Source organism: Platalea leucorodia, assembly GCF_965183815.1.
Source record: "Platalea leucorodia genome assembly, chromosome: Z".
Lineage (NCBI taxonomy): Eukaryota > Metazoa > Chordata > Aves > Pelecaniformes > Threskiornithidae > Platalea > Platalea leucorodia.
In genome coordinates this window covers 70,731,033-70,744,128 of record NC_138858.1, presented here as the reverse complement: position 1 = coordinate 70,744,128, position 13,096 = coordinate 70,731,033, and the positions used below count along the sequence as shown (strand labels likewise).

The window sequence follows — 13,096 nt, the reverse complement described above, 5'->3', positions numbered from 1 at the left end:
CTTGCCACGCCTTACGGCGGTGAAAAAGTAGGAGTATTTGTGGGTGAAAAAACACGAATATTTCCGTCCGCCGCTCCCGCCGGGGCGCGGGGAGCGCAAAGCTCCGGCCCCACGGCCGCCCCGCGGTGCCGGGGGCTTTCGGCAGCCGTGTGCGCAACGCCGTCTGTCCGGGCGGTGCCGTCTGTCCGGGCGGTGCCATTATCACTCATCCCTTCGGGCACGGACCCCATCCAGCATCACCGCCCGCCAGCTGCGCCCCCCGGGCTTTCGGAACGTAGCTGCCCGTCGCGTCCCCCCCCCGCCGCAGGCTGCTTGCTTAAGCAGACGGGAGGGGGCAGCCGGCGGGCAGCCCCCGGCGAAGGCTGCTCCCCCGCCGCCCCGCTCCCCGCGAGCGGGCCGGGGCTCCCCGGGCTGCCCACCCCGCCGGCGCGGCCCTCCGGGCGGCGGCCCCCCCGGGAGGGGGGCGCCCATCGCCCCTGGCCCGGCCCGGCCCGGCGCGGCGCGGCGCGTCCCGCCCTCAGACGCGCTCACTCCCCCGCGCCGCCGCCCCGTAAGTAGCGGGCAGCGCGGGCCGGCGGGCAGCGCAGCGCAGCGCGGCGGGGATGGGGGCCCGCGGGCTGTACGTGGGGCGCAGGGCCGCCGCCCTGCTGGCCGCCCTGCTGCTGGCGCTGCTGGCCGCGCTGCTGGCCCTCGCCGCCCTCTACGGGCGCTGCCGGCAGGAGGCGCCGCCGCCGCCCCCCTCGCCCGCCGGCCCCGGCCCCGCCGCCCCGCCGCGGCCCGCTCCCGCCGACGGCGGCTCCGGCCGCCGCCTGCCTGGCCACCTCCTGCCGCTCCACTACGACCTGGAGCTGTGGCCGCGGGTGCGGCCGGGCCAGGCGGGGCCCTTCGCCTTCAGCGGGCAGGTGAACATCACGGTGCGCTGCCGGCAGGACACGGACGCGGCGGTGCTGCACAGCTCCGGGCTGCGGAGCCGCGGGGCCGCCGTCGTGCGCGGTCCCTTGCCCGAGCCGGGCGCCGCCCTGGAGGTGGCGGGGCTGCGGCAGGAGGAGGCGGAGGAGGTGGCGGTGCTGGAGCTGCGAGGCCGGCTGCGGGCCGGGCGCCGCTACGTGCTGCAGCTGGGCTTCCAGGGCCGGCTGGAGGAGAGCGTCGACGGGCTCTTCCTCACCCGCTACACCGACCAGGGACGGAGCAGGTAGGCGGCGGCGGCCGCCCCGGGGACCCCGCGCCTCTCCGCCGACGGCACCGGAGGCCCCCCGGCCCCGCGGCGGGGTCACCCGTGGCGTGGAGGCGTGGGACGCGGCCCCGGAGCTGCCGCGTCTCCGCAGAGGGTATTTCGGGCGGCACCCGGGGGAGCAGGTCGGTGCCGTGCGTGGCGGGAGAGGCGGCTGCTCCGCACGGCGGGGTCGGCCGCTTTGGGCGGTCCGCAGCCCGTTCCCCAGGTGCGCCCCACGGGCTGCAGGGGTCACTTGTCAGAAACCCGGGTTTGTGCTCCGCGATGGTGGCTCTGCTCTCTGGAGAGCACCAGCTGGGTAGCCCCGGCTTTCCTTCAGCGGCTGACTTGCTCCACAACACCGGCTGGTGGTGGCTGGCAAACACCACGCTGGGATGGTTTGCAAAGCCCGCCTTGTTCGCAGAGCTTGGTGAGGAGCTGCTGCTCCGGAGTTGGTCTGGGAGGGCTTACCGAGGGTCTGTCGGACAGAGGTCTGTCCTTGGCAGAGGAAAGAGTCTTATCTCAACTGGTCAAGCAACGTTTTCTGGACAATTTCAATTCTTTTTCTTTGCCTTGGACTGTCAGTGAGGGGTCAGACAGTAGCTGCGCCCAGTCCCTGGGAGCCGCAGTCCAGCTCAGAGTTTTCATCCTGGCCCCACACATCTCTGTGTAGCGCTGACAGCTCCTCTCCTCTTCTGCCTCTGTCTGTGGGGAGCATGCCTTTATCTGGAACCCAGGATTTTGGATGTGCATTTCGGCATGAGCTTAGAGACACTGACCACATGCAGTTTCAGAAGTATGGTGGAGTAGGATGGGTGGTCACTTTAGACAGCTGGACTGTGTAGGTGCTATTGCATATGAAGTTGTTTGGCTGTTGTCAACCAACCAATGATTTCCTTAGTGAGTGCTATTAGGATGCTTTCCTTTTTGTTTTCATTTCCACTGCAAAATCAGTACTGGGGCGGCGTGAGCTGATCAATAATCTAAAACATATTTTCACCCTCAAAATAATGCTTGCTTATTTATTTTTTTTTGTTGGGAATCTTCTGAAGGTGAATTGCATTATAAACTTCTGGATGTGAAGCTTGCTAAAGAAAAGTGAAACTTAAGATGATGATTTAAATAGTTCCAGTGGCAGACAAGTTTCTCAAAATAGGTGTTTAAAGGAGAGGCAGATAAATTGCTTATATTAAAGTTATTTCATTTTTAATAATTAAAGATGTAGTGAATTGCTGAGGATCAGCAATCAGTGAGTCAAAAGGAAAACCAGAGTTAAAATTCAAGTGTTCTTAGCTCCCAGTCTATCGATGAGCCCACTAAAATAAACTATCTCAGCAGTTCATAGACTTCTTCTTCAAGCAGGTAATATTCAGTTACCGGCAAGATCCATACATACAAGTTCCCAAGTATTACAAGCAGTAATAATAAGAAACCACAAAATAAAGTTAATAATTTTTATTGAAATGGAGGAGGACCTTGTGGTTTTTCTGCAACAACGAGTTGGCTTTTCAGCTGTCAGCTCTTGTGTAAATCTTTACCGATATCATTGTGCACCACATCTGGAAAATTTAACTTATGCAGACTTTTTTTTTTTTTTTAAGAAAAAGGAGATAAGTTGGTTAGCCTTAGAGAAAAATGCAGTATGGTAATAAGTATTCTTAGGAAATATATTCTGTTTTTCTTCAGTTGCTATTTCTTCATTCACTGATTATCATTCACAGGATTATCTGTGCAACTTTTGAATTAAGGAAGATCTAGAACACTTTGTTTCATTTACATAATTTTAAAAAAATCCAAATAAGTAAGAAAGGAACAAGCACTTAATTACTGAACACTGTATCAGTGGGCTTTCTGATGCAGTATTAATTCAGTCAAGTCCTATCTAAGAAACACTAAATTAGACTATGACAGTTTTTGATTCAGACTGTGTAAAATGCAGAGGATCCGAAAAAAAAGCTATTGTCAGCTGTGCTGCCACAGTAGAAAATAAGAAAAAAAAAGTTTTTAAATCATTAAAACAATCTGTATAGGTCAATTTCCAATTGTTTAGAGGATTTTAGAGCACTAATGAAATGTGAGACTGCAGACTGGTTAAAGAGATGCCAGTGGTGTTCAGACACTGAAACAAGTCAAAGGAAATCCACTGATTGCAGATATGACGTATTGTTTTGGTTACTTGTTCCTGCCCACATTCCTGATATTCTTGAGTGGATTTTGCATATCTTTTCTGCTTTAAAAAGGCTTTCTCTGCATCGAGAGTATGCAATAGTATCTTGTTATTTTTTCCTTCACGAAGAATAAAATCATCACTTTACCAGCCGTTTCCCAATCTGATGGGGTCTCCACTTACACTGAAGGGGTTTTGCCTTCCTTTTTTTTTTTTGGAGGATGTGCATTTTGATGGATGTAGTCTGTAAACTCTAGCAAGCTGTTAATGATGGAGAAAGTTGGATTCTAATGGATTATATAGATCAGGAGTGATTTAAAAACATTCAGGCTCTTCAGCTGTCAGGACAAAGCTGTTACTATGCTGTGAGGACACCACCATCTCCAGCAGACTGTCCTGTAGCTCTTTAGAAGTGACTTGTACCTGGCTCCGGCAGACCTTCGGGGTCTGACTCCTGCATAGGCTTCTGGCTTCTGCTCCTAACTTAAACCACCAACAGATAATGTGCTGTTCATCTGCGGTCACGCAGACTCCTGTATTTCCTGCATGCACTACAAGTCTTAGTGTTTTTTGTAATTTGTGCCTGTGGAACCACTAGAGACCTCTCGTTTCAGAACAGTTTAAGCAGAGAAGGGCGAGCTTTCAGTAGACAGCTAGATCCTAAAGAGAAGTGAAGTACTTGAAATGTTTGTTCTGTCTGGGCTTTGGCACCGGCTTTTTTTGTGGTCAGATATCCACATTGCTCTTGGCAGGTTGGCCAGAATTAGCTAGCTGACAGAAAGTATTGTTCCCTGTCCTCTCTCAAAGCTGGCGCCGGAGCACACTGGCAAGGTGGTGAGGGAAAGCTGTTCACAGAAACAGCTATTTCACCTTTCTGGAAAACAGAATAAACCAAAGCCCAAACTTCACTGAATTTTCAACACGGAAATTGTTTGTTATCAGCTTGATCATTAGTGACTGCATATATTTTTACTGTTGTTGACAATTTGTACTGCCCACCTGATCCGGTCTTATACACTGAAGAAAACTCTGAAAAATGGGGTCAGTCTTTATGCATAACGCACAGCCCGTGTCTGCAGTGCTTGCAGGAGCAAGGGAAGTAAAAAAGGAGGATGCTTCCATTTCACCAGCAGCAAGTATTTGAAGGCTTTCCTGTTGAAATGGGGAAGCCATATTCTGCATATAGCTGGGAGAGTCCAGAGATCTAGGTAGGCAGAAAGATACAGAAACAAGATTTGCCCTTCTTTAGCAGCGCTGGCTCAAACATGCACCGTGCAGGAGGTTTGCTGTAGCGTCGTTCTGCATACAGATCTCGCACTACAGTGAATGAGTTCATGTATACTACTACAGGGTTAGAGGATCCCTCCCTATGGAGTGTACCGTAAAGTGCAGGCTGTATGTCACTGTTCACATCAGTGTTTCAAAATCCTTTGAGAATTTTGCTTGGTAGCCACTCTGCACATGTCCTGTGCAACTTGTATAAAATGCTTGGCTGGTTAGGGCTGGTATTAACAGGCATCCCAAAATGTAATCGGACACAATATTTGTGCTGGTTTTTATCAGTTGCTTCTGCAGCAATTACTAGAATGAGGGCAAAGGGTATTATAACAGCATTGGTGCAGTTAATTGTGCCTCAAAGCAGGGGATTTGCAGTTCTTAGTTCTGTTTGGTATGAATCTGTAGGTAAGACCATCAAAGGCATGGGACAGAAGTCAAAGCAAATAACAGGTTTGGTGTTTCCTTGGGCAGCATGTTATTACTGAGCACTGTTCAGGTCAAAGAGGGACCGGGTGTTGGGGACAGCTGCTGCACAAAACAGGATTCTGCTCACTGTAAACCTCCCTTACTTTGAGCCACTTCAGGGTTTGTTTTATGGTTTAATTCTTATATATTTTTAAGGTGGAAGAAATAAGATATAAAATATGATAACACAAAACCCCATTATGCTATCAATATTACAAATAACATTTAATGAGAAGGCATTTTTAGAAGAAAACCCTTTTTTGCATCAACATAAAACATTTCTTCTACAATGCTGCTGCTTTTTTTATCAGGTGAAACAGCTGAAAATTTTCCTTTTCTTTTTTTTAGACACTTGTGTAGCATAAATTGCCAAAGATTTAGGCTAAGAAATCCTCATATCTGTTTGTTTCTCATTATTTAAAAGTATTATGGCTTTGATTTTGTTTCACGAGAGGAAGGAGGCATTATATGATATTTATGAAAAAAGAAAATTAAATCTATGCACAAAACTGTAGGCTTAAGAGAGGAGTTTATTTGTCTGCTTAGGCATTGTTAGGCTTTTTTAAAAATTAATTTCCTTTTGGGTAATTTGTTTTGTGATAATACTGCAGTGTGGAAGAAAGTTTGCCAGTAATTCAGTTCATGCTAATGCCTTCACTTTTTTAAAAATAAAAAAAACAAGAAAAAAGCCCCAACAATGACTCATTCTGACAAATGATATGAGGTAATATGTGTTTGAAACACCAGTTATTTGTGTAACATGCACGAAACATTCCCATTTTTCTTTTTTATTTGGAGACCTCCTGAAAAATAACATTTAATCCATCCTCGTGTTTCTTTTTTATCATGATGCTTTTGCCCAATATATGCTATTTTGCATTCTTGAACAAGAATTTCTTGTGGGCAAATTTGCTAAGTGTCTCCATCAGTTTCTGCTCGTGCAGAGCCTCCCCTGCACTGGTGCGAGGGAATTTGGCATTGCTCAGTGTTTCCTAGAACCAACCTGTGACTGATTGATTGCACAACTGAATGCACAAAAACATACTTTGCTGCATAGGAAGGAGGAGATTAGAGTATTTTCAGTGATTGACTCCCTCGATGAAGTGGCCTGTCACTTTTGGGGCTCCTGTGCAACCCTGGCAGAGCGTTAAGTCACCTTCTGTCATTGGACAGGGTAAAGGAGGGGAGGAGGTGATACCTCTGTCTCAGGTGGAGCTTCAGCTGCGTTCAGCTGACTCTGCAGTGAATCAGGTCCATAAAGAAAATCTTCCTGCACTGACAGGCAAGAAGTCAAATACGTTGTGCTGCTCTGTCTAGAGCCAATCCTCACTTCACAACAGACGTCGTGGTCACAATAGTCACCGTGCATCAATGTGTGTTCAGCATGGGTTCTTTTAGATGTCATAAGTTGTGTTATGGTACAGCATCAGATATATCTGTTAAATGTAAAATGTACCATGTTTTGAGAGTACAGTGCTTTTACTCAGTTGTCCTGTTGGTATTAACTCAGTTCACCGGCATCAGCAATAAGGATGACATAGCGTAGATGAGCTGCTGATGCTTTCAGCACTGGGTTGATGAGATCGGCTTTGAGCAGGGTTAGGTAGCACAGCTATTAAAATGGCAACAACAAGCATCTTTCAAAAGACAAGGAGTCCTGGAAGGCTGGCCTTGGGAACTGGGTGGAAAACATTGCTAAGCTTTGTCAATGGAAGCAGAACACTAATGACTCTGTTCCTTGGGTTGACGTGCATGCAGTGCAGTATGTCTTCTGCAAAGTGATATAAATATCAATGGAAAGCTAAACCATTCATTTCAGGTACCAGGAAAAGAGAATCCTAAATCCTTAGGTTTCGGACATGATTCAGTGCTACATATCACGATCAGGTGCAGTCATGCTGTGCTTGTATGGTAGATCTGACTCATGACATAGTGGTATTTAATGTATGGGTACTGTCCTGATGGCCCCTGGTTCGTTTGGGATGTCTCTGTGCTAAGTGTAAGCCTTTGTGAACCTGGTGTGAATACACTGTTAGAAAACACCCCAACTACAGCTGAAAAATATTAGCCCCGTCGAGGTCACTGACACAAGAGATCATGCCGTTCTTGTGTGCCCAGATGCTGGCAACTACTTGGCTGACAGGTACGGAGCTTTGAGAACCATTGCATGCGTATTTTTTCTAATTCCCAGTAAAGATACCCTAACATGAACAGCCCAAATGTACAGCTCTTTCTTGAAACTTTGGCCACGGGACATGGTGATTTATCTTTTGATTCCAGCCAGTGTGTTGCAGAGGTCTGCCCCAAGTGAGGCAAGGCTCCATAGTGTGAAGTAGAAAAGGACCCTTTTGAAAGGCTTGCCAGTGCACTGGGGCAGCACTGGTGCTGCTTTCACTGGAGTTCTTCTCTATGTGGTTTGACGGAAGTGTGCAAGTGCATGTATGCATTGTCACCTAATGGTTATTACAATTTTTCATTAAAACGTACCGTTAAAATAAGAGTGCATGCATTAGAGAGAGAAGCAGGTGTACAGAGAGATTCTAGTAACGAAATTAAAGTTGGGCATTGTATCACTTTTGAGCACTGGCCTGCTGTGTGCAAAACTTTATTCAACTCTGTCTTAATAAACAAACTAGAAAAGCACAAGTATTTAAAATATGATATCTGGAAAAGGCCCGTGAGGAAAAAAAAAATGACCTAATTAATAAAGACTGCTTTTCCTAGAAGCATCCAAACTGAACTGTCTGTTGGGCACGCGGATTTAATCATGCCTTTAAATAATAACCAAACTTTTTCCAAATCTGCATATCTATGTGATTAATTTCTTGATTTTTCTGATTTGGTGTTTTTATGCACTATATATTGATTTTGATCAGCTGTAGCATGCTGGATTAATCTTAACTTGTATTTTTAATACAGTATGCTGATTGCCTCCCAACTTGAACCAACGTATGCCAGGAGAGTTTATCCATGTTTTGATGAACCTGCCATGAAGGCTACATTTAATATCAGAATTGTCCATGACCCAAGCTATGTGGCTCTTTCCAACATGCCTGCTATTGGTAGGTAAACAACAAGTAGACTTATGGTTTTTTTTCCCCCTAAATTACTTTTAAAAAGGATGTAATTTATCTGAACAGACTACATCAACAGCGTTCTAGTTGTCCATGCACTAATGCCTTGAAAATGCACAGAAAATCTGTTCCTGTGAACTTAAACATTTGGAGGCAGTTATTCATAATTAATGTCTCTGATGGCAATAATTCCATAGTTTTGTCAGTTGCGATGTTCTGTCCTCTGGTTGCTGGAGGCTGCACAGGTTTGATTCCTGGTGTTTACTGCTTAGTGTGTCTGTCGTACTGTGTGACATCTGCTTAAAACAAAACGGCAGCTCCAGTATGCAAAACCTGTAATTGTGTTATTAAGGGATTCCTTTCATTCTAAGTAAATTCTGAGATGTATTTACAACATACAAAAAATTGTTTTACCAGGCAGAGACACTATAGCCTCCTGTGTATGTGCAGAATAAAAATGACAGGACTATAATGCTCTGGAGATGCTTTTCCTGTCCCTTGCTAGGATCTTGTGTGGGATGCATGCAGGATATAAGATTCCAAACAGATTCCGTAATTTAGTATTCCTACAGGAATCCATTGGATCTCTTGCATCCTTCTTAATGTCTTTTTTTCTGCAGTTCAGTGCCATGAATCTTTATTTTTCACCTAAATAATTTTCAGCCATAAAAAGGAAGGTTTATGAGATTTGCATGGAAGCTAAGTAACTTAGGAATTATAATAGATGGGATCTCTGTGAGAGTCGCTTGAAGCATTTTTGCCCCCTGAGAATCTTGTCCATGTCTTCCTTATTTAGAAGGAAGGTATCTGGTTAAGTATTTCATAATTCTCAGGCACACGACCTATATTTGAAACATAATAGATCGCACATCTTATTGATATGCGGCGTGGGATAAATTGTCCACAGTTTGCCCACATCCTAAATCTGACGCAGTTTGATATCCTTCCAAGACTTCAGTTAAGAAGCTCAAGAGTGGATTTTTGGTGTTTGTGTGGAAGGTCATGACTCTGATACGTGGCAGTAGAACTGAGTCTGGCTGCTTGCCTTCTACCAGAAACATATGAAGTTAGTGCAGAAATACATGCAGAAACCACAAAATTTGTTATGGAAGAGCAATGATTTGAATATTTCTTTGATATTTTTTCTAGATGTATCTGAAATGAAGGATGAAAATGGAAGCCTGTGGACTGTTACCACATTTAACACTTCTCTGAAAATGTCAACTTACTTGACTGCTTTTGTAATTTGTGATTTCGATTATGTCACCAGAACCGAGCGGGGAAACGAGGTAAATATGAGGCTGCATAACACATTATAGTAGTTTACAACAGAATTTGGCTCTGTGGTGCATCATGTGCTTTAGAAGATATCACAGACATTAACTGTGCTTTCCATTCCAAAACTATTTGCTTATGTGGCAAAACTGCTAATGTTTATCCAGCAGATATTTCTGCAGAAAGCTTTCCTTTAGGGCAATAGTTTATTGTCCTGTGCTGATCATTTCATACAATTCCACAAGTAGGTATCGGCTCTGTATGTTAAAACTTTAGGGGCAGCTAGTCTGCAAAAAGTACTTGTCATAATTCAGGGTCTTCTTATGTTCTTGGCTCTCTTAGTTGGAAAAAATATCCCATTTCCACTGCTGTGACAAACCAGTGAAGTTCTGTGCTTTGTTCTTCAAGGCCCTTTGAGGGCCAGCATCATGACATCAGTAGGTGCAACACTGTGCACCGAGCATCTTATATACTAGTATCTTAACCTTTTATTCTGCAGTGGACACATTTTTTAGCCTCCAAAAGTGACTGTTTTGTGTTTGAAGCTTCTTCATCAGTGAGTATTCAGTTTTGCTCTTACACTACAAGGGCAAAGCTTCTTGAGGGAAGCTGTAAAAAAATGTACTCCACTGGCACCAGTCGTTTCACTTTCCTTCTTTTGTTGAAAGTCAATGGGGAAAAGATGTAACAAGTTGTTACAAAATAAATAGTAAACTCAAGCATAATGCCTTATACTTGCTGCCCTTAATAAATGAGAGCACCATGTTAGCTGCAGGGTTAGTTTGCTGTCATCCTACTGGAGAAAGGTGGGACAAGGTGAGAGGACAGTGCAGAGGTGACCTAGGAAGCACAGTATTAGCTCCTTTTCAAAGTGAAGATTGGACCTGGTGTATCATAACTGCATATATACCCTGTATAAAACATGTTGGATGCTTACAGCTCTGACTGTGGTGCCTTTTCCTTGGGCTGCTGTGTACTGACAGGAATCAGCAAAGCAAGGCATTCAAACTAACATTTTTCAGAGGGAAGAGGCACCACTGCCCGTCTTCTGTGAGACAGAGGGGCGAGGGTATTTCACCCCTTGGTTTCAGACAGAGATGATGAATTTATGCCTCCACAGTATTTGTGTGAGCATGTTTGTTGTGTCTGTTTTGTCATTTCTGTTAAGTAATTTATAACCTGAAACACTGGTATTATAACTCAAAGCTCATACTAGGATTAGAGTTTTAAATCTGCCCATTATGTTTAGGTTTTGCAAAATGAAGTGTTCTGATCTTTGAATGTCCTCTGAAGCCTCAGCAGAAAAGAGGGGCTCAGAGGCTGAGGATACTCTATTGACTGAATATGCTTTATTTCTTCCCTTTTAAATTAAATCCTGATACTTCCCCAACTGTGCTATTAGGGTTTGGCTGTGCAGCTCCTTGTGAGATGCAAGAAATATGGGGGTTTTGAGCTGCTAGGCACCTAGGGGGTCTCACATCCAGAGATAAATGATGGAGACATAAACCTTTCCTCAGGCTACTCCATCACCTTGGGCAAGTAGCTTCCCTCTTCAGTACCATGACAAAGCAGATGCGCATGGGAGGCGAAAGCTTTGCTTGCTGCTGCCATCTCCGTTACTCAGAGGTACAGATGTCACCTGCTCAGATGTCATCTCCTCTCTTTAGCAGCAGTGGGAGGCCAGTTGTCTGTTTCAGCCTGTGAGAAAGTTCAAGAGGAAAGATGTGTATGTTTGGACAGCAAACGCTCTCTGAACATCCATTTCTCTCTCTTCAGGGAAGGAGTGTTGCGCTGAAGGGAAGTTTTGTCACCCAGACTCCCTGGCTGGAATACACTGGCTTGAGATGTGTGGATTGAAATACTTTTACAGCATTTAATATTTTATAAAAGAAAAATTAGGAGTCCGTTTGTTCCAGCAATGTATAGTTGGATTCAAGTCTTGGCCCTTTTGAAGTGCTGGAACTCTCCTAGGCTTTAGCAGGATTAGGCTCTGTGCCACATTCTGTTGGGTCCAGCAAGACTTGGGTTGGGATTTTTTTCATTCAAAGGTTCATTGCATGATCTGGTGTGGACAGACAGCATTTTCAAACAATGATTCACAGAAGAGAAGCAAAGAAAATGAAAATATGAGGATTGTCTAACTTAACGCTTCCTTGTTTTACTGCAGATACGTATTTGGGCTCGGAAAGAGGCAGTTAAAAATGGGTATGTTGACTATGCTTTAAATATCACAGGACCAATATTTTCATTTCTGGAAGACTTGCTTAATGTCAGCTACCCTCTGCCTAAGACAGGTGAGATTACTTAAATGAACCAGAAATAGCTGCTGCTGATGTAACATTCATAGAAGAAATGGATTCTTTTGCAGTATTCTCTTTTTACAGCTTACAACATTCATGGAATAAAACGCCTAAGCTTTAACTCACTGAATTCTCCTTTCTGCATCGTGGCTCTTATTAACCCATAACTCAGCATTCTTACCTTCACATCACACTCATTCTCTTAAAGCATCATTTCCCAATGAAGGGGCAGATGAGGCTTCAACGTGGATAGAAGGGAGTTGTTCAGTCACATGGCTGTTTCTGGGATGCATGGACCTGGTACAGGCAAGTCCCTGTGTCCTCCTAGTAAATCCCTGCTTGCTATAACCCATGTCTCCCTAAAGCATTCCTTGATTTCTTCAATATGTCCCTGTCTTACCTGTGAGTTGGCTATATGTTCCTGCACATTCCTCCCCAGAAAAAGATTCCTGCAGGAAAACATTGCTTCTGCTTAAAATAGGCATCAGGTAAGTTAGTTTAGTCAAGCTTCAGTCAAGAAAGAAGGGTGCCATCATGTGGTTGACTGTACAGTTTGTCCGCTACTTGTTCTTGGATTCCCAAGGGCTTCAGCATTAATATTATGGAGGAACGTGTGCTTTTATACAAATTGGTAGAATATCGAGAGCACAGAAGGCAGTTCTTACTTAAAATGAGTTTTGACCTGCCCATGATCATAGGAGAGTGCAGGATTGTGGAGGAAGAATTTCCCTCCTTTCTTGACTAGATAATTTGTTGATTTGTCAAATCTGTATTTTGGCACTTGAAAGAAATAAATTTTCATCTGTGTAAATGTGTTATTTCCCAGTGTATTTAGAATAACACCACACTTCTTATGGAAAATGTAATATATGCAATTGTCACTTTTTAGATTTTGTTATCTTAGTAATCATGCAAGATACTCACAGGCTGTAGACAATTCTGTTTCATGCTTGTGTTGTTCTGTTTAGCAGCAATGTCAATACATTAATTCATTAGTATAAAAATATTACAAAATAGAATTAGAAGAACAGTATTGCAGACTTCCTGTTAGGTAAGATTTCAGTTTCACAGAATACTGTAATACCATTACAATCCCCACTGTAAAGTCATGCAATACCAACTGCATTTCCCACTGTCTTTCTTTGATGTTTTGCTTAAAAATCAATAGGATTAGATCAACCAAGAACAGCTAGAGATTTCATGCTAGAGATTTCTATTGTGAACTCAAAATGTGAAATTAAGAATAAACACATTTACAATTAGAGGTATTTAAAGGTTTGTCTTCACCTGATTTTAATGCAGTTATAAGTGAGCTTTCTTACCCCAG

General features: G+C 44.5%; 1 protein-coding gene across 1 annotated transcript in view; it reads left to right on the top strand.

Annotated features, from left to right (window-relative positions):
- Nucleotides 1-602: 602 nt before the first annotated feature.
- LVRN (laeverin) overlaps nt 603-13,096 on the top strand; it is a gene marked incomplete at its 5' end in the record, with an annotated part of 37,355 nt that continues 24,861 nt past the window's right edge. The window contains 4 exons of the mRNA XM_082335872.1: nt 603-1,192; nt 8,040-8,182; nt 9,344-9,483; nt 11,637-11,763. Of these exons, the coding sequence (XP_082191998.1) occupies nt 603-1,192; nt 8,040-8,182; nt 9,344-9,483; nt 11,637-11,763 (1,000 nt within the window). The remainder of the gene's footprint in view (nt 1,193-8,039; nt 8,183-9,343; nt 9,484-11,636; nt 11,764-13,096) is intronic.